Source organism: Dufourea novaeangliae, unplaced genomic scaffold, assembly GCF_001272555.1.
Source record: "Dufourea novaeangliae isolate 0120121106 unplaced genomic scaffold, ASM127255v1 scaffold306, whole genome shotgun sequence".
Lineage (NCBI taxonomy): Eukaryota > Metazoa > Arthropoda > Insecta > Hymenoptera > Halictidae > Dufourea > Dufourea novaeangliae.
In genome coordinates, this window is record NW_015374178.1 from 184391 (window position 1) to 205547 (window position 21157).

At 35.4% G+C, this 21157-nt stretch overlaps 1 protein-coding gene across 1 annotated transcript; it reads right to left on the reverse strand.

The window, feature by feature from the left end:
- Positions 1-1724: 1724 nt before the first annotated feature.
- LOC107192091 (probable ATP-dependent RNA helicase YTHDC2) lies at positions 1725-6680 on the reverse strand. The gene is made up of 8 exons (XM_015581286.1): positions 6570-6680; positions 5859-6077; positions 5597-5790; positions 3114-5217; positions 2638-3024; positions 2318-2568; positions 1901-2241; positions 1725-1804 (listed from the first exon to the last, which is right to left on the reverse strand). The coding sequence occupies exons 2-8, from the start codon at positions 6053-6055 to the stop codon at positions 1793-1795; spliced, it is 3486 nt and encodes a 1161-aa protein (XP_015436772.1). The 5' UTR covers positions 6056-6077; positions 6570-6680; the 3' UTR covers positions 1725-1792.
- Positions 6681-21157: the final 14477 nt, after the last annotated feature.

Sequence of the window (21157 nt, forward strand, 5' to 3'; positions counted from 1 at the left end):
TGTTTAACTTAACGTTTCTTCCAAAACATAACAATACTTTTAATTGTCAAAGAAGAGTTATTGTATAATGCATTATACCACGTGTTAACGAACGAATAAACGTTTTGATTTAAGTTTCATGATATTACATCATTTCGCTTACTAGCATATATAAGGAAGATATTTTAATTGTTTTGATAGAATACTATTTTAAGGTTAAATGTATATTCACCAATATAAATTATATGCATGTGTTGACTATATATATGTAATAATCATCAGCTGGAATTAAAAAGTATATCAGGCTAGATTCGTAATTTGTATTTTATAGGCCAAAGTACAGATTTATTAAGCAATCTTATGGACTTAAATATATTATTCTTTTTTTTTAATAATATATACTTACCACGAATTATTTTATACAATTGATACATAAACCAGTGTAACATATACAGTTAACAAGTGATGTACAAATTAATTTTTGTTGTTACCAATCAATCCCAATAGTGTTTAAAAATATTTTCTTGACACATGTTTAATTCATTTATACTACTTCAAACTACTCAAAGGTCAGTTAAAGATAATGATCATACATAAAACAAGTGATGAGTAATGACAAAATTAATATACATTTACAGTTGATATAATTCTTTTATTATCACACTGGTGATTATTACAATAATTCTAATAACTATATTAACATCAACATATTTCTTATTGCTGCTTAAACATTTTATTAATAGCTACACAAACTAAATCACAATATAGAAAATAAACAGTCTTTTTGTTATTTATCTCTTCCAAATATTTGAAATATAAACCATAACTTTGTACTTCATAATAAAGATTGGCAAATACAATACAGAAAATAAATAATCCTTCTGTTATTTATATCTTCCAAATATTTGAAATATAAAACAAAATTTTACATTCGATGATAAAAATTTGCTTCTAAATTCAAACAAAAATATTTTTGTATATCATCTAAATTTAAAATATCAAAGCAATAAAACATTAAAATATTTGTTTCATATTGCTGTTTAAAACCCTTGATAAGTGATAGTTATAATAATAACAAAATATGTAAATGAACTATAACTTCTTTTTTCCTTAATAACTTTCAAGTTATCTATTTGTTTACAATGTGTCTCGATGTTGCGATTATTCTTTATAGGAAATCATAACTTTAAGTACATTATGCATAGTACTTATGTATACCATTCTATACTATTTAGGCAGTAAATTGGAAATGTGAAGCAACCTTGGAAAAGCACCATTACAACAAATGAGATGACATGAATAGCCATGTAATTACATACCCGTTTACCTAACATTGAGTATTATGCATCATACACACTGTATAATATACTTAATTCATGTATGTGAATCTTCATATAAAGTCGTATAAAGAAAAATATTATATATTTGCTATTAGTTTAAAATAGCCAGAATCGGTAAATCAAAACAATCCGAGATATGTATAAGATATACATAATACGTGATAGAACATAATTATTATTCCTTTAAGGATAAAAGTTTATAATTATTATCCTTAATAAGAACATAATTATTATCCTTAAGTTTTTGTTAATACTGTATGAACATTTGACTAGGACAATAAATACCCTACAATCAAGTGGCGATTACTTACTTTTACCCTGTCCATTTCAAAATCAATCTATCCATCTTTGATCAAACTCTTAGAAATACAGGAATACCATTGCGATTGTGCAATAAGTTACATATAGGAATCAAGGGAATTAAATACTTCTTATGGATTATACATAATAAAATATTCTTTCTTTATCCAAATTTAAATATTTCTCTAAAAAAAACAAAAAAATGTTATATTAACTTACAGATTAAAAAATAATGCGAATATTGTACATTTTAATTACAATTATCAAATTTCAAAATTTACCTCTACAAAGTCGTCCGTTCTTCTAGCATTGGCAGGATAATAGTCAACAATTAATGGACGTGGTCTTTGACCAATACCAGACGGTTGCTGTAGTCCACACGCTTGTTCTTCGTTTGTAAGAACGCTTACTAAGGTACTGACTACCTTTTCATCCAATTGCGACATAGCTTTATTTGGCGTTTTCATACGTCTTAAGAATAAAGCATTCCATTTTTGTCTTAAATGTAAGAAGATCCGGGCAGTTTCAGTATCAAGTTTAAATACAACCCAATCATCGAGTTTGAAGATTGTTCCTTCGTTACTTTCATCAACTTCAGAATCTGACTCACTTTCTGGTACAGCTATGAATCGATAATAAAGATTTTTAAATATGTAGCAAAATAATATCGAAATAGCGAGCAGTACAATAATACTTACATTCTGTTTCATAAATTACATCTACCGACAACCTTGCTGGTCCACAAAACAGTGCTACCGTTAATGAATTAACTAAAGTAACCATTTTTACGTGACAAAAACGACCCGTTCGACTGATTTCTTCGTAAAGTAACCAATCAGAAGGTAAAGTTTCCACGTTAGCTGCATGTGTCTGTGCGGATGTCGTTCTTGGTGACTTTGGATAATCTCTCAGAGTCGATGATGGATGAAAGCATACCTTCACTTCCTTCCTATAAAATTTATTATCGATTATATAAAAACAACAAAAAGTTTCACTACATAAAACGAACAAAACATACTGTGTTCGTAACTGCATGTGTTCCCTGTCAACTCTCATTAAATTTGGATATAAACCGGCAGTTATAGCTGCCTTCACCACTGCCCAATTCTCCGAATTAGAATTCAAATCTCTAATATCTCCTGGACCCCTTGCTCTAACAAACCCAGACGCACGAAGTTGACCAAGAAGTTGCGTACGCATTCCAACTACCATCTCCATTACAGCAGCAGAAATAAAATTTTGTTCACAGAATGTGCGTTCCTTGCCACTTGCGCGTGCATTCTGCCAGCCTTGAAATGCGCGTAACACAGCCATATGATCGGAGTATGTATTGGTGGCGAATCTTTTGCGAGCTGCGGTAGCAGCTCTTTTTTGTGATGGTTGTAACGGTAAAATGAAGGGATCCCTAAAATTAATTACTTTGCATAACATTCCATTCGTTTAGATACATGGTATATTAACATAATAATGTTAAAATTAGTACTTTTTACATACCTATAAGATAAACTGCATACAATAGTTAAGACTGGATCTAGGCACTTCAAAACAACAGCATATAGTAACATTTTTCCAAGTCGTGGCTCAATTGGTAAGTCGAGTAAATGACTTCCCAATTCGGTCAGATCTTCCCATGGGTCTAAGGCATCAATAGTTTTCAGTAATTGTACTGCATTTCTTGTTACAACGTTGGAGGGTGGCTCCAAAGCTCTGTCCAAATATTCAGCAATGGGCGTGTTACCCGGTGCTAAATGTTTTGTATATAAGCATAATTCTTGCAAAGGTAGTCTTAAAATTTCTGAAGTTTGATAAGGCTGCATAATGTTGTACCGAATAGATGAAAATAAGCGGTAACAAATGCCTTTTCTGCATCTGCCTGCTCTACCTTTACGTTGCTTAGCACAAGCTTGAGAAATCCAGTTACATTTAAGCATACATACTCCTAATAGAGCATCGAAAGAGTTTTCTTTAACTTTTCCGGAGTCAATTACGTAGACAACATCATCGATTGTAATACTGGTTTCAGCTAGGTTTGTGGAAAGGATAATTTTTCGTGTTCCCTGAGGACTTGGTTTAAACACTTTCTTCTGGTCACACGTTTGCATGTTGGAATGAAGCACGTATAAAGTATACCGTAAACCCTGATTCATTTCTTTTTCTTCATTATTTATTTTCTCTCTCATAGTAACAATGTCATCATACCCGGGCAAGAATACTAAAAGTGAACCAGGAGGCATTTTCAGATGAATATATAAAATCAATTGTAAGAGAAGATCGTAATTGATATTGTCGTCATTAAATGTATGATGGTATGTGTCTAACAAAAGCTTATCTTCGTCCGACAATGAAACATCTTTAGATTGTGCAATCGCGTCGTCTTGTGGTGTACAATCATAAGTTTTCATATAAGCTTCGATTAATTCAGCGCATTCAGTTTGATTCATATTTTTCGCCCAATCTAACGCAGTCCATTCATTGGCAGCTCGTAAATTTAAATTAGCACCCAGGTTTAGAAGTTGTTCCGTCGTATTTATACATCCTCTACCCGCAGCCACCATGAGTGGAGTTACAGACGTTGCGGAATGTTGATAGTCGACAGAAACATTTTCGGAAAGTATAAAATATAAAAGTTGCGCAAAATGATCTTCATCGCCACGTAACCACGCATCAGAAATACTTTTATCTATTTCTTCTACTAACCAAGGTTCTAATTTTACTTTCTCTGGAATAGGTTCACTTTGTTGAGCTAAAATAGGTGCAGGTAACGATCGGTCATTTTTTAACCATTTTTTAACCGTATCTGGAACTGTCTGTTCCGGTTTATATTGAGTCCAAGACTCTAAAAGTTTATGTTGATCTTTTTTCTTCATAAGCTCCTTTTTTTTAGCAACCATTTCTTTCGTCATATAACCAGTTAATTTTAAAACATCTTCGAGGAAATATGTGTCCACATCAAATGATCTACCCACAACATTAATCACTGCACATTTATTAAAATATTTTACAAAAATGTCAACGTCCAATGTAGCACTCATAAGTATGAGTTTTAAGGATCTGTGTTTTAATAATGCATCTTTGAGCGCTATCAGAAGGAAATCACAAAATTTGTCACGTTCATGAACTTCGTCTACAATAATATGCGTGACGGTATTTAAAGCAGAATCACCTGCCATAAGAGTTCTAAGCAATACACCATTTGTGCAATACGTTAAAAGTGTTTTTGGAGCCACTCTACTTTCGAGTCTTATTTGATATCCAAACGTTTGGCCAATCTTTTCGTCCCTTTCAAATGCAACTCTTTCAGCGACCGAAACGGCCGACAATCGTCTTGGTTGAGTGCAAATAATTCTACAGGGTTGATGCCTCTGTTGGCAATGTTCAAGTATAAATTGCGGAACTTGTGTTGTTTTACCACAACCAGTTTCACCTCCTATTATTACTACTTCATTCGTGTTCAAAGCATTCAGAATATCTTCTCTAACGTTAAAAACTGGAAGAGATTTACGAAAATACAATACATCGAAATTTGTTTTCAGTTGTGGTACTTGTGGTACACTGTTGTTTAATCTCCCCATAGCTTTTGTGTTTGTATGTACAGAAACTAAAAATAATAGACAGTGACATTACTGAAAGAATTTCAACAAAAATGTAGATTAAAGATGATAATAGGTATTGGGGAAAGTTCTTCAAGTGTGTTTTTCCATTCCTTCGGAAGTCCTACCTCACTCTGCTTATTCACTAGAGTTAACATCCACAGTCTACCATTTTTTCAGGTCAATGGAACATTCATTCAGGGACAAGAATTTTACAGATTATGAAGACACATGCAAATTCAATGTCTTTACTGCATTCAAACCAGTATTACTTTTTAAAAATGGAATTTATAAATTAACTGAATGGTTTAAAGTTTCAAAGAATGATTGAAAATATAGTTCCAGAAAAACAACCGAAGAACTTTCACTAACACTTAATATTGTTACCATCTGTATTAAGCGGTCGTTCGCGTTCAATAGGCGGTAGTAAATCATGACATTCTTTATGATTTAATGGAAAATTTTGTAGTAGAGTATAAATACTTTGTCTGGATGCTTTTTGCAACTTCAGTACAGCATCAGCTTGAACTATAGTCGAACCCTCCCTTTTATATACTGTTAAATAACGATTTCTACCTTTCCTACAAAAAACAAACTTTATATGTTCTATTTATCAGAATATAATTAGAGCATATTATCTTTTACTTACCCCCTACTTTTAGATTTTAATCCAAGTACACCTGCAATCTCATGAATATACGCTCTGTCATCAGCTGTATATGAAGAAGGAAATTCCAATTCTTTCTGATCTGTAGATTCCAATAACTTTTTCAGTGTTAAATTGACAGCAATTCTTGTGTCCTCCCCAACTAAGGGACTTTTCTTACAACGACTTTGACGTGGCATAGTGTATGTATAATAATTATTTCTGTAAATCAAGTATGTTATGAAACAACTAGAATTATTATTACAATTCTTCTCAAATTTATTTAAAACATCAGTAACTAGTTTGGCAATGCTTTAAAAACATATATTATTTCAGAATCTATGACAGCATTGGTAAATGTAAGAAAACAAATATTTTGATGAAGTCAACAGTTACAAAATTCTGACATAATAAATATATAATGAACTATGAATTACTAAACTGTTTATAGTTTTTAAGGTGTTATTATTGAAAAAAAAGTATATACATCGAACGCAATCTAATAGCCATAGGTCATTTTTTGTTCTATTTGAGCTCCCCTACCACTACTTAAAATATTTCAACGTATACTTTGAGTACTTCATACAATATATTTCGTATGTAAATTACTCGTAATGAATAACGTTTCAAATTCTTTATCTATCAAATAACACAATAACTCGACAAAGATGCACATACATTTTTCATGAACATAAAAACTTTATTTACACTCACAATTCACACCACCTTGTCGGAACACATGAATTCTTTCGTTAAATAACTCTACACGTAGTAACCAACTATGTAATAACGAAGTGGCAGTGTAGATCGTTGTAATGTCCGTAATATTTCCGGAAAATTATTATTAATAAAAATACACCACATGCGAACAACGAGTCGTACTAAACAGATACGAATAATATTTATTGTATCTACGTCGTTTTCGATTACATATTAACTCCCCCTAGTACTAAACCCACAAACCGACCGTATCTACGACGAGCAACTTCTGTCGATAAAAATCGGGAACTACATCTGCAGCCGAGCAGCCTCGTATTGTTACCGATACAAATCATTCACAACGTTGGTGTCGTTCACCACAGATGGTCGATCTATCGTTTCCATGGGAGATCCGCAAAACAGTGAAAGCAGGCACACGGGCCGAATACAGTTCCAGTAAACAATATGGCCGGTTTAGTTTGGTGCGCGGGTTATGTCGTCCCTATTGTATTTACCAAGTGTTTATTGTGCCACAGTTAGGATTAGCTGCATTCGGTAAGTGTACATTATCTAGAAAGTATATAACTTCAAGCAGAAAGTTGAATGAACGCGAACCGCGATAAAGGACTTTGAACGCAGTGATTGACGGTTACGAGAGTGTGCCTTTCCGTCAATTACCGTACAACCGTGTTTCGAAGATATCAGTGAAACCATAATGTAGATTTTCGACACGATCATGTTTATATCTTTCTTACTCGACGAGGCATCGTAGATATTTTAAGCGTTCGAAAATGTCACGAGTCAAACGAAACGTCGCTTCTTGAAGTTTTAAAAGCGAACGAGAACCACGGCGAAGATAGTGAGGTCCGGCGGTGTTAGACGGTATCTTCTTTCACCTTCTTACGCGAATTGTATTTAACTGGCCAGCTTGTCGCCGGTCCGCGTCATCCACGAACTTTGCCAAGACTCCACTTTTCGATTGGCATTCTTCCTATGTGGCCACGATAAAGATTAAACGTCGTGATAACGTAACCGCGAAGCAACAGGTTTTTTGCCGAGAAACTGCCGATGACCTCTCGTTTCAGTACTCCCGACTTGATGCACTCATGACTCGTGAACGTAATTGTTATGTACACTTTTCATTTGCCTGTTTACGTGAAATAGGGAAAAGTGGCCGGCGCTTTGGCGGAAAATGTGGTTATACCTTGAGGCATTTAGTCGTGGCCGCAATAAAGTTCTGTCTTGACCGTACAATTGAATCAGAGTGCAGTGCATTTTCTGCGGAACTGGTATGCCGGTGGTTGCAGTGACGTTATTGTATGTACTTTAATTATATACGTTTATTAATGCTTTTCTTTATACATTGACACAGAGAATTGTTATTATTGATAGTCGAATGTAAAAGAAGATAATTCATATCGATCAAAACAAAATAAAGTACGAGTGTGAAATTCTTCTAGAGATCTCGTTTTCGAAATAGTCGATTCGAAGTGTCAATACTGTTTTGAAGTAACGTTCAGTTTGGGGAATCATATTATTCTCGTGTTTGATAGTTAAGGATAATAGAAAAAACAATTCAGAAACTAACTAACTAACATTAGGTTGCATTTCGTTAGGTACCATTAATTTATGGAAGAAGAAATACCGGGTCATAATTTTGGTATTCAAATGTCCCGCGCATTTTCAAACATGATTATAATGTCCGTAAACGGAAAATTTAATTCAAAATTTCGATTTGCTTTTCAGTTCAATTCACTAATAAGTTTGTATATGTTTTTTTTTTAACGACGCATTAAAATTTCCATAAGTTCGTTTTTTTTTTTTAAATTCTTTAGTTTTGTAAGCAAATAACACGCCACATATAAGATTGTAATAATACTTTGAAGAATTATTTTACTGTCGCTACAGCCGACCTTATTTTAGGGACAATTTGTATGAAGAATAATTCCACGTGTCAAGATTGCTTTATTACGGCTTATACATATAGTATATTATACATTGGTGTGGAAACCAAGTTAGAGGGTTAGGAAACGTATTTAGTTCCGAGGATAAGGAAACGTATTTAGAAGTACCGTAAACACAATGATCACAATGACCCTGTGATGTCAGAAACGAGGATAAGGAAACGTATTTAGAAGTACCGTAAACACAATGATCACAATGACCCTGTGATGTCAACTGGGAAGAATGTAAACCGTGTGTGAGCACTTGTAGCACGTGTATATAGGACACGCGTTTGCATTCTGTGTCTAAATATAATAAAATTTATTAGTAAACAACTAATTAAATTACTTATAGTATACTATAATACACAGTGGTGATCTTTTTTTGTTACTTTTTGTTCGGATTCGTTTAGAATAATTCTTCTTCGAAGAATACGTTGATATTGTAGTATAAATGTTTTTCGTACCGAGACTCTGCTTCCGAGAAAGTCGAACTGAAAGATTCGCCGAGTACACGTGCACTCGCCCGGCAAGGTGAATGCTCAACGCTGAAATGCGGTCACGTGATAGCGATGGTGTACTTACCTCGGAGACATCGAAAATATTGATCGCGTGAAACAGCTGATCATTCGATATCCCCAAGAATTGAAAACTTAACGATATGTGATTGAAAGATTTGAGAGTTTCGGAAACTTTAAGTATTCATAATACATTTAACTATTCCGAAAGAAGTAGTAGCCTGTAAGTAATTCATTGGATTTTTCAAATCTACGATTTTTTTTTTATAGAAATAACACTCTTGCCAAAGTAAATTATTTTTACACAAGACGCATTCGTTATTTTTTGCTAATAGAAATTGTAGAACATTTGCAAAGGAAGCAAGGTAAATTACAAATACATCTACTGAAAAATATTTATCGACGTTCGTGTTTACAATGAGAATGTACAATTGTACAATTTTGTACTTTTGTGTAATTTTAACGAACTTTTCATTCAATATTTATCGATTGCGTGTACGAACGTTGAAGAATTTCGTAATTTTTACTGATGTCAAGAGAAAACAACTGCCTAGTGTATGGTAATATAAAACGCGTTCCGTGCATTTGTAGAATGAATCGTACACGATTCATGCATTTGTAGAATGAAATATGTATCGAGATACGACGGTTCAATCGTGACCCATTAAACAGTTGTAGATTTTGCATAGAAGTGGACCACTTTCGATTTCACTTCCCCAGAAACGGTCTTCGGAAACTTTTGGTTGCATCACTGTTTCTTCAGATGTTGCTGAAATTTACTTTGCGCTTCGTTTGCTTGGTTACGAACGTCGAAATCTGTTTATTTTTGTTATTTTATAAAGAGTACACAAGCACGTTATCATGAAAAGAAGACGTACACATGGTGTTTACGTTAGTCTAGCCAACGTTTTTCTCATAAACTTTTAGTATATAAATGAAATAAGAGAAAAAGAAATGTCCATTGCGACTTGGGAATTTATTTGGAAAAAACTAATGGACTTTTTCTACAACTACCACAGTACTAAAAAATGTATCATATATTGTGTAACTTATTGTAATTTTTTTTTGTACCCAAATATTAAAAAATGAATGAGGAATAACCACTCTCCCGGAAGCTGCTTTTTTTAATTTGCTTTGAGGTGAGCACGATTTCTCGGAGCTGGTTTATCTTAAATTAAAAATGCAAAAAGACTCTGGTAATACATGACTTTATTTAGTAAGTGAATGAAGGATTTTTCAAAAATTATTTGTGGACAAAATGGTTAAAACAAAATGCTTAAACTGTATCTTTTTCGTGAATTAAAAAAAAGGAGTTTTCATTAGAAACAAAAACCCTTCGTTCACCTGCTAACTAAAATCATATATTAACAGAATCTTTTTAAATTTTTAATTTCAGATGATCCAGCTCCGAGAAATCATGCTCACCGCAAAACGCCTTAAAAACAACAGCTTCCGGGAGAATGATTGTTACTCATTCATATTAATATTCTGATACAAAAAAAACTACAATAAGTCGCACAATGTTTGAATAAAGTATTAGTTGTAAAAATAGGCCATAGTTTTTCCCCAAAAAATTCCTAATTATCGTCGTTTTTTTTGGCTTGCTGATTAGGCATGATCCCTTAAGTAAAATTACGTTTAAATTTATGAAATCTACATGAATTTATCACATTTATCGCTGACATTGATGGTCTTGGAACAATACGGATAATTTTATATAATTTTCTGTTAATCACATTTAGTGTAACAGTGTAACAATAATAATGAGGCTGATTTACGTTTTGATACCAAAAATATGACGAATAAGCCATTCCGTTTCCAGGAATACTTTTGTCCGATAGTAGAATGATTTTTCAAGGAAAACATAAGATTTTTTTTCGGCGCCACATTTTTCTTGCTCGAGATTCGAATAGTGTGGTCGGTTGCCGTTCATTTGGGAATTACGTAAGTCAACATCGCATCTGCTCGTTGCGCTTGTCCTGCTAGTTAATGCTCGGGCAAACTGTAAAGATTCCAATTGATCGGGGCCTCAGAAGGTGGCGCGGCAAGTGCTCACTGTCCGACGACTGTCACGAGCTAAATAAATGTCGGATCAAACGGGCCGATAAATCCCAACCGATCCAACTCGTTTGCATGTACCCTTAATTGACCACCTATGCCGCAATTCGGGCATAAGCGTGATGGTCACGTCTCGTCCGCGATTCAATTGTCCTCGTTGATCGTTAAACAAAAGAAATGAATATGTATATTACCACTTATCGATGTATCGTGATTCATTAGGAGAGTAAATAGCGAATTAGAGATACATCTAAAATGTGCTATTTTTCTCATGAAATTCGATTAATTTAATTAATTTACATAAGTCTGTTTGACCTGGAATGATACTGGATTGTTTGCACATATTGTGTGAATGAATTGTGTGAACCGTAAACGAACTGAATATGCAAATTCTCAAATAAATACGAATGATACAATTTCACTTCGAATTTTCTTTATGTAGGGGAAACGAACCAGTAATTAGTGCATATCAGTAAATGACCACTAGGCAAGAAATGTAAATTATAAATTTAAAAATGACTAAATGTTTATAAGTGGAGTGTTGTTGCTCTTTTAATATCCCATATTTTTAGTTTAGCGGTTTAAGCAAACATTAGTAAGTACAATTCTTATTAAAAATATTTCAGAAATGTAGTCATTTACTGAGCTTTTAAATGTTTTGCATTTCATACATAATTTAAAAAAAATTACGATAAGGATAAGTACTTATTTTTATAAAAATTTCAAGAAAAATAAATGTAATTGCAATTTCAACAGCTGTTTGGTTGTTATAAATAAATACATTCAAGTATTAATCGTAAATGTCCAGAAATTCAACAATTCGGTCATTCACTGGTTAGTTTACTCTATAACTTCACAACGTTTCTTTGTTATTTTAAGTAAAACAATCAAGGATTACAATAATCCAGTAGGTGGCAGTGAATGGATGTTTTATCCTATTATTCGAATAAAATTATGGCTAACTTTGATCTCGGTGCACAAAATTTTCAGTGTTCGAAATTCCTGCTTATTCATCCTCGAGACTCTACAGACCCCTTGATCCTTTCTCCGACGAAGTCCGTGTTGAACGACCTTGGGCACAGTGAACGTCACGTGCGTTTTCACTCCGTTCGAATGCGTGCTGTTCGAGTTATGTAAATCCCTAGTCATAATTCTCGTTGCTTCGGAATATACTCGCTAGTCAGCCACTATTCGTGTTTTCCCCGGGGAGTGATTTGCGCGTTCCTCTTCCATCTACGGAGCCCCTGTCAGTTATCAGCAATGTTGCTGACGACGATTCTCTTGATACGATCCACCGTGGCGTGATAAAACGACACGCGCGCTTCGTGGATTCCCGGCTAATATTTGATCGTGCGGATCGCGAGACTAGAAACATCCGCGTCTTTAATTGCCTCAATAAAAATCAAGGATTTGATCTAATATCCCTCTAACAGACGTAATTTTCCACTGTAGACTCTTCCTGTAAAATATGAGAACGCACGAATGGACCGCGATGCAACAATTAACGAGGTGTGATTGTATATGTTTGAAAGCAAATAAAGCGATATGTATGTTAGATAATGTTTGTAAATTTCCTGTGGCCCTTTAAATTGTACGAATTAATATACTTTTATGAGATTTAATGTCCGATGATTTGATTATGTTTCCATTTCCGTATATTATATGCTCCTGTCACTCACTATACATATGCATATACTTTTTTGTAATTGAATGAATTGCGAATTATTTGCGATACATACAACTTTAACCCGTATAGTGCCTTATAAATTTTCCTGCTATCGTCCAGAAATACCTTGAAAAATATGCGGTGTTTGAGGTATCTATTAAAATTAACATATTTTAATCTCTTAAGCTAGCCAAGTTATATTCAATTGCGCACGTGTATCCAGCAGTTTTCCAAAGTCGATTTTCTCGAAAACGAAATCTCAAATGAAAAAATCGGTTGTACCACCAATTACGTGACATCTTGTATATTAAATTTAAATTAAAGATCTCCATTTTGATCATCGCATAAAAGAAGTTTTTTTGTACGATTCTAAGTGCGAAATGTCGTAAGTCAAGAAGTACGTAACTCGAGGAATACCTGCACTACTTTGCTCGTCGGGCTGTGCTTCACTGACTGTTTCTACTTCCTGAATGATTCCATATCTTCGCGCTATTTGTCAGAGTTGGGCAAAACGTAATCTAATTACAAAATCTAAATTGCAATTACAATTACATTGTAGTTTTACAAGTACAATGTAATTTTTATTATAATGTTAGTATAATTAATTACAATATAATTGTAATTGTCTTGTAATTACATTCCAATTATATTATAATTGTGATTTGAATTTTGTAATTGGATTACAGTTTTCCCAACTCTGATATTTGTGTTTTACAATAATTTAATGTACGTATGGATAGCTAGAATATTGCAAGATCAATTGAAGACAAGTAATACCGTACCACGCTTGACCTTCATACACTGTTCGATATATTGTTGCATTACTGTTCCTTGAATTAAACTTGGTCTAAGCAAAAATCGACAAGAAAATGGACCTACTTTCCTTGAACTCTACAAAAGAAAATTATTTTAAACAAGCATTGAACTATACTCAAGTGTACATAAGTTTCGCAAATCAGAGTTTATCCGCATTTCTTTCAGAGAAATTGATATTACCGTTTGTTTTTTAAATGAAACTATAACATTTTACAAATATTTGTCATTGGAGCAGTGAAAAATCGAATGACTGAATATGTTACACAAGAAACACTTCAACAGAACGGTCCTGAAAGTTCGCGACGACACTTACGTGGGACACCCTGTATGCGTAAACTACTGCGTGTCGAATTAGTTTAAACGTTTCTCCGATAAAGAATATCATTAAAAATTAAAATGAAGCCAAATTGACCCGAACAGTGAACGAGGGATATTTATCGCAAGTAGAAACAGTGTACAATGGACAGACACGTGAGCACTTCTGCTCGACGAATCTTTCAATTGAACTTCTTCGAACACCAAGCTTTGTATCAACAACTACTATTCTAAATTTTCGATTCGTTTTTCACAACGTAAATTTCTTCACACCCCGTGCATTTCAATTAGACGATAAACAATGTTTTTTCTAATTTCTGAGATCTACCAGGGAATTAATTAAAGTACATTAAATGCACGTAACAGATTATCGCGGCGATACTCGGTTTAGCAGAACGGTAATCTCTTATGGGCAGTCAATTATCAGACGGGTCTTTTCATCCATCGTGTGTGGAAACGATAAAATGTTGCGTTAACGATCGTATATGGTAACCTCAGGTCACACGCATCGATCCTCCCACACGGTACTGGTAAATAATGGATACATTCACGTGACTTATTCACAGGGGCTGAGGCGGTAAAGTCCCCGCGATTCGATTTACACGAGTGTATGTCAGCAGTTTCTGAGGGGAAATGGGAGCCGAATTCTGGTGGATTTTCAATTTACGATATTACCGTCTGTGTTATCCACGTATTCGCGTTCTGTGCTCCTCTAATTACGCTTGAATTATGTATGAATTGTACGTTCAGATTGTCGCAATCTGGTGTGTTTTTCGAAACGATTCAGTACGTAAGCGATGACAGAGCGAAAGAACAAAGGTTAAATCAGCTTACGGAGACACAACAGTAATTACACGACTACACTGATTATTATTTCTTGGCCACAAAAGACGCGTATAGTTTACCCGTTTGTTTCATAAACTTCGTACGCATTCGTATACAAAGTGTTTCGTGTAACTTGATTGGGTGAAAAATATTTTCTCGATGATATGAGACGGATACTATCAAACGCATCGTAGCCCAAGTATAACCTAAGTACCTACACTTTGATTTCAATTTTTAGTTTTATTTTATCGTTAAAGTTAACATATCTTTTTTTCCTTGCCATCATAATCTCCTTAGAAGAATCTGTAACCACATAATTTTTTATGAAAATTTCATTTTTTCTAACTAAATAAGAAGTAATTAACTTCTCAGTATTAACTAAAGTCCCATAAGGCCTCGTGTTAGAAAGAAATTTTTATAACGTTTCTTTTTCAACAATTTTATCGTCGTCCTTGCGATTTTTTGGTAGTAAATTTTCAACGAAATTTACAATTATTAAAATTTTGCGGAAGCCACCTTAAACGATGCGAACGTGTCCATCACGGCATTAATTCTGTCTTCGCGTGAAACGGAGCCTATACTCTGGCCCAGTTACTAGAATCTCTTTGTATGGCCGATCATTACTTTCACAAACGAAATGAACATCGTCCGCGTCCTAAACTATTTACAACGTTTCAACATTTCACGTGCGACCGTCCCACGTTTTAATGCCTATAAACGTCGCGGTTCTTTTTTCCGCGTGGCCGGCGACGACGAGACATACGGCCCGGGGACACGTGACGATCCTAAATATAATTAGTTCACGTGTAATCGTGACGACCGATCGTAGAGAGAAAATGACCAGCCCCTGACCCCACCCAACGTAACAAGAACTGTGCCTATTTTCCTGGACGGTTATCACACAAAAAAAAGGAAGAGAAAAAAACTATCCGATTAACCCGACCGACTGTAACGAGCGTGGAACGCGAAATCATTGGCAACTGGAACGCCGATAAGCTGTTGTTCGCTTATCCAGCGTGCTTGTATTGTATAATAGGACTGATTATGCGTGACTTACTACCATCGTTTCACGAGTGATTTGACTTTTCGTGGCGTGTACAGAGGGAGTTTGAGAATCAGTCTGTAAATGTAGAATATACAGGACCTCTGGAAATTCAGTGGCAAAAAATGATTGTAGTTACTTACAAGGGAAGGCACGGAAGTGACCCCCTCCGATTTTGATGAAACGTCGTATGTCTGTTAAGCAGTCAAAAATAAGGGATACGTACTTTTTTTATCGGCTGAGGCGCGATTTTAAGGGGTGAAACCACCTCCCGGCACGATGTAAAGACAATGGCTGGAATTTTGTTCGGATACGCGACGGTAACGATGGTACCTGTTATTGGCATTACGTATTTCAAGGTGAAAATATCAGCTAATATTTCATGCCATTAGGAGCCCAGTAGTGAAAGCATGAAAAATGTAGCGAGTTAACTACGAAATGGGGGGGGATATAACGTTTCTTCTTCGGGACTGGCCTTTTGACGATGGTCAAGGCCACTTGTCGGTTAATCATAAGAAACTGAATAAACCCACGTCATGCATCAACCGACGTGGGTCGTGCGCACGCCGATTGGGATCCTCTGCGATGTAATAATCGAGCGTAAGGATTCCGCGAACTGAACGATTATATTCGGTGATCGCGACATAGATTAATTTGCTGCAATTGACAACAATCAGTGTTGATTGATTTATTTATTCGAAACGACGAAATAGTTGGCGCCAAGGAATATATACTATTACGTTGGATGGAAGGAAGGAAGGAAGATCGAACGGATACAGATCCAGTTACTTCGATCGTTAAGCACTTGATATGGAACATAGTTGATGTAGGGTGATTTGAAATGAATGGCGCTTCGAGCATGGTTTTCAGCAGATCAAAGGAGATGAAAGGTTTCTATTTTTAATTGAGAATTTTTGTGATAGTAGATATGACTCTGTTGATGAGTACGAACCACTTACAAGATTGTACTCTCCTCTTCAATGTCAGAAATTAAAAGATACAATATAATATCGACGTTCTTTCTCATCATTCGATCGAAAGTGTTCCATAGTGTTTAGATGATTAGCGTCGACTAGGTTTTTAAATAAATTCTAGGTAATGTAATCTTGTTAATTGAGAACTGAGAATTATATAAATTGGGCACATTAATGAACGAAATTCGATGACGTCTGATCAGCACGTAACATGTGTCACGTGAATAGCTTAACTTGAGATAAATAACAGTATATTTATGAGTCGAAAATTTTGTTCATTAATATTTAGTGTTTGCCGTTATTGTTCAGAACTTCGAAAACCCTACTAGTAAGTGAATGAAATAAAAAATGTAGCTAATCGATATTCGTCCACTCTACCTGGATGGTAATACTAAGGTTGGGGGAAATTATCAAATCAATTACCTACCCACCATTGTGAATTTGTTTAGAAAGTCAAACCTCTACATTTTCTGTAGTAATATTTCGATCGGGAGATAACGTTTGCCATAGAACTTTAACCTTTTCGTCACGAAATCACTCACTTTCACTACGTGCGTTGAGCGTATAGCCGCATTATCGCGATAAAAAATACAATTTTACTGTCCCGTAGATAACTATGAAAACTTTTATTTCGTTTTATAAAAACTCCTATTACATTATATTACTTCTAGCTGTGATTATCTTCGAAAAATTGTTTTTTTTTTTTTCGAATTCTTCGAATAAATTATTCGTATTCAAAATTATTCGAATGCTTCGAATAAATAATTTGTATGCGAAATTATTTGAATAGTCCGAATACTCGAATACTTACAGTTCTAGTTTCCAGACCTCACTGCGGGATCGGGAGAAATCGCAGAGACAAATCGTATTTAATCGAGCGCGCGCGCACATCGTGTTTCGCCTGGCGCATCGCTCGAACGGATTGCGGAGTAGTAGTCGCCTTGACCATGGAGAACGAAAGGACAGATCCATGTGGGACAGGAGCGTTTCGCCGATACGTACCCCCGCGGACGGAGCCTGCCCGCTGAACAACGAACCCCCCTCAAACATTAATGCTCCTCGCGTATCGGAATCGGAAACTTCACAGGTGCGACGTAACCACGGCACAAAGCAAGGTTGAATAGAATAACGAGATACTACGACGTCTCCGCCAACCGACACGTACAGAACGAACGAAACGCCTGGTAGGACGTGCTCGGTCAGGTGAAACGCTAATAAATGAGTCTGTTGTTCTGAACAGTTACGATTTTGGAAACCGAGTTTGCTCGTCAGTGGAAGAATCTATCGAGTGTAAAGATAGAAGCCGTTTAAAAGTAGGCGTACAGGAAAATAAGGTGCCCAGTTCAAGCTGTACTCTCTATTAAGAACATTTATTAAGCATCATAGATACCTATAATTAAGACTCCCAATTTTGATGGGCCTGCACACTTCGAACTACGTATTGTCTTCCGAGTATACTTTCGAGAGTACGACGGTGTCAAGCTTACAATTGACGACGAAGGACGTGTTTCTTTAAACTCGAGCCCCGATGATATCAGCAAAATCACATTTCGCAAAACAGTTCGAGGTGAGGCGTTATCGTCAGCTAGATTTTCTTCTAAGGTTGACTGTCCTTGAGAGTTTCAAACGAACGAACGAACCTGATTTAATACGATTGTTTGTTCCATTATACAGCCTCTCTCTTGTCCGTGTGTCTGTGTGTGTTTTTGTGTGGTTGGTAACTAAATGAAATGTTACGGTTATCGCCGCATAAATCTTCGAGACTGAGGAGGGGGCGAGAATTGATTCGAAGGAATCAGTTGACACTGTTAATTCTCGCTTCTCCCGTCAGCTGTACGTCGCGAAATCGGTTGGACGTCCGACCTTCTTGTTACCCTCTGAAACGAGCGTGCTAGATCTTTTTCTTTTTAATCTTACATTCCTTGTCTTTGATTCGTAACATCGGAGGAATCATCTGAAATATAAAATAATCGCACATCACTGTCAGGGTTGGGCACATTTTATTTGCAATAAGATAACGAATGATTATTTGAAAGAATTCATTATTTCAAATACTTTATTAGTTTTATTATACAAATAATATTAAAAAAAAAAACTAAGTTTATTTTGTGTTCAAAACTAATGAATTGTTTTCTTAAGTCAGCCTATAAAATGACAAATTTTGATAAAAATACCTCGATCAGATGACGATTCACCACGAAACAAGATATCTTACGAAACAGTAAGATTTATTCATACCAATAACCTCCTCGAAATAATTTCATTCAAACACCTCCCACGCGTGTTGCACACATACACAAGTCACGCCAACCACGTCAGTGACTGCTAAACAGTGCCTAAAATAGCCAACTGGGATCTCCCGTTTCCTGTCACAATACCGCCATTAATACATATATTAAATCTCGCAACGATAACTGGGTTTTCTCTTAAGAAAGGGGAAAAAAATGGGAGGAAGAAAACGATGGAAAATATGCCAAAGATAAAGATAAAATATAGGGTTTGACGCCAAACCCGAACCCACGTCATTCGCCCAGTGGCTTCGAAGGAAGAGGCCCGGTTACTGTTATTTGTCCCGGGTTATTTTTACGCTTTCGCGTCCAGGAAAATGTATACCTATCGAGGATCGATCGAGGGGGGAGAGGAAGTATCCTCTTCCGTCTTCTCCCATTAGCCAACCTCCGTTCCGCGGGAAAATCGCGGAAAAACACCGCGCGTTAAACGGTTCCGGCTCGATACGTCGAGTTGCACAACGGGGCTATCGATGGACAACGATCGCATTCTCTGCTTACGATGTTTTTATATTCTTTTTATTCTCTTAAAACATGCGATTTTTGATGCATCTATTAAAATTAACATATTTCTCTTAAAAATGAAGATATCTTCAGGTATTTTAAAAATTTTATTATTTCTATCCAGTAAACGTATATGTTTCATCATATATAAATTTATTTCATAAAAATAAGGTGTGATTATATGTGTTTAAATTATATATAAAATAGAAAGTTGATATATCGGCTGAAGGTATTTTTCGGAAAACCCATAAAGCCGATTGTAGCGGTTTCATTTTCTTGATATGACTGCAGAATCACTGCGCAGGTGGATCGCGACTCGAATCGGTTCAGATTGCTTTAGATCGGGACTCCACTCATTTTAGATCGCGTTTTGAATCGATTTAGATCATGCCTCGACTCAGTTTAAATCGCGTCTTGAATTAGTTTACATCGTGCCTCGAATCGGTTTAGATCGGCGTGGGACAGACCCGGGTACACGCGCACTTGCTCGGTATGTTTGCAGAAATCGGAATGACATCATTAGTCGGGGAGAAATTAATTAATCAGTTGGGGCCCGAGAGAGCCGCCACGATAAACGGTGACGCGCATCAGATAACAGATTGCACAATCCAAACGGCTGGGACGTTTCCTGTGACAGTGAGTATCGGTAACTTATCCCGTTACTTTTCTAGTGCTCGAGTACTAGACGACCGTTTTGTCGTTAGATACCTACTCACGGTTGACGGCGTACGGTCGCGACCATGAGAATACTTGAACGACTGCGTCGATCGACAGTGGTGATTGGAGACTTTACCGCGGAAAGGAGGCAGTCCCATCGTTTTCTATCAGTTCCACCATGCTGTTCAACGTAGCCATATGGCAATAGTGGGAAGAAAAAGTTTAATAACGTTTCGATCATTTAATCTAGAGATATTTTCATCTAAAGGGCTCTGTATAATCGATTATGTTTACATTTGTGTATAAATGTATGAATCGACATACCACATGTATCTGTAGGCAATTTTAATTATCTTCAGATCCTGTGATCTAAGTCCTTCAGATCTAAAAAGTATAAAAAGGAATTTTTAATACTTTTTAGATAAAAGTTTTTTTTTAGCTATAATTACAGATGGCTTTTAAATAATATATTTTTTATTATTTCATATTTCGTCAGTGTATTTTCGATAAGCGACCAGAACGTGCAAACACTTTCAATGTACAGTATACTGTGTCTATTACATTTGTAATATCTATTTCGTCGAAAATGACGCTCAATTTTGAATTTCACTTAAAATTATTATTATTATGGTTTTTTGTCTTTATGCGAATTTTACAAATATTCTAACCCGAAAGATTTTGTTTAAAATCAAACACATGTCACGTAATACTTATCCAACGTGATGCACTGCTGGAAACAGATTGCCAAACAATACTTAAGCTAACAATGACGCAAACATGCAACAATAAAAGTGGCTCAATATACGCCATCTCCGTAAATCGTCGCCTGTTTTTTTTACACAAAACAAATGTATCACAGATAACAATTATTATTATTATCTAGCAGTTACATAATGCAACTTTGAAAATGTAGAAAAACCACAGTCTCTTTCTTTCCTCGAATCATTACATTCTCTCCAGAAAATATTCACAAATATCTCGTACTAAAGAATAACAG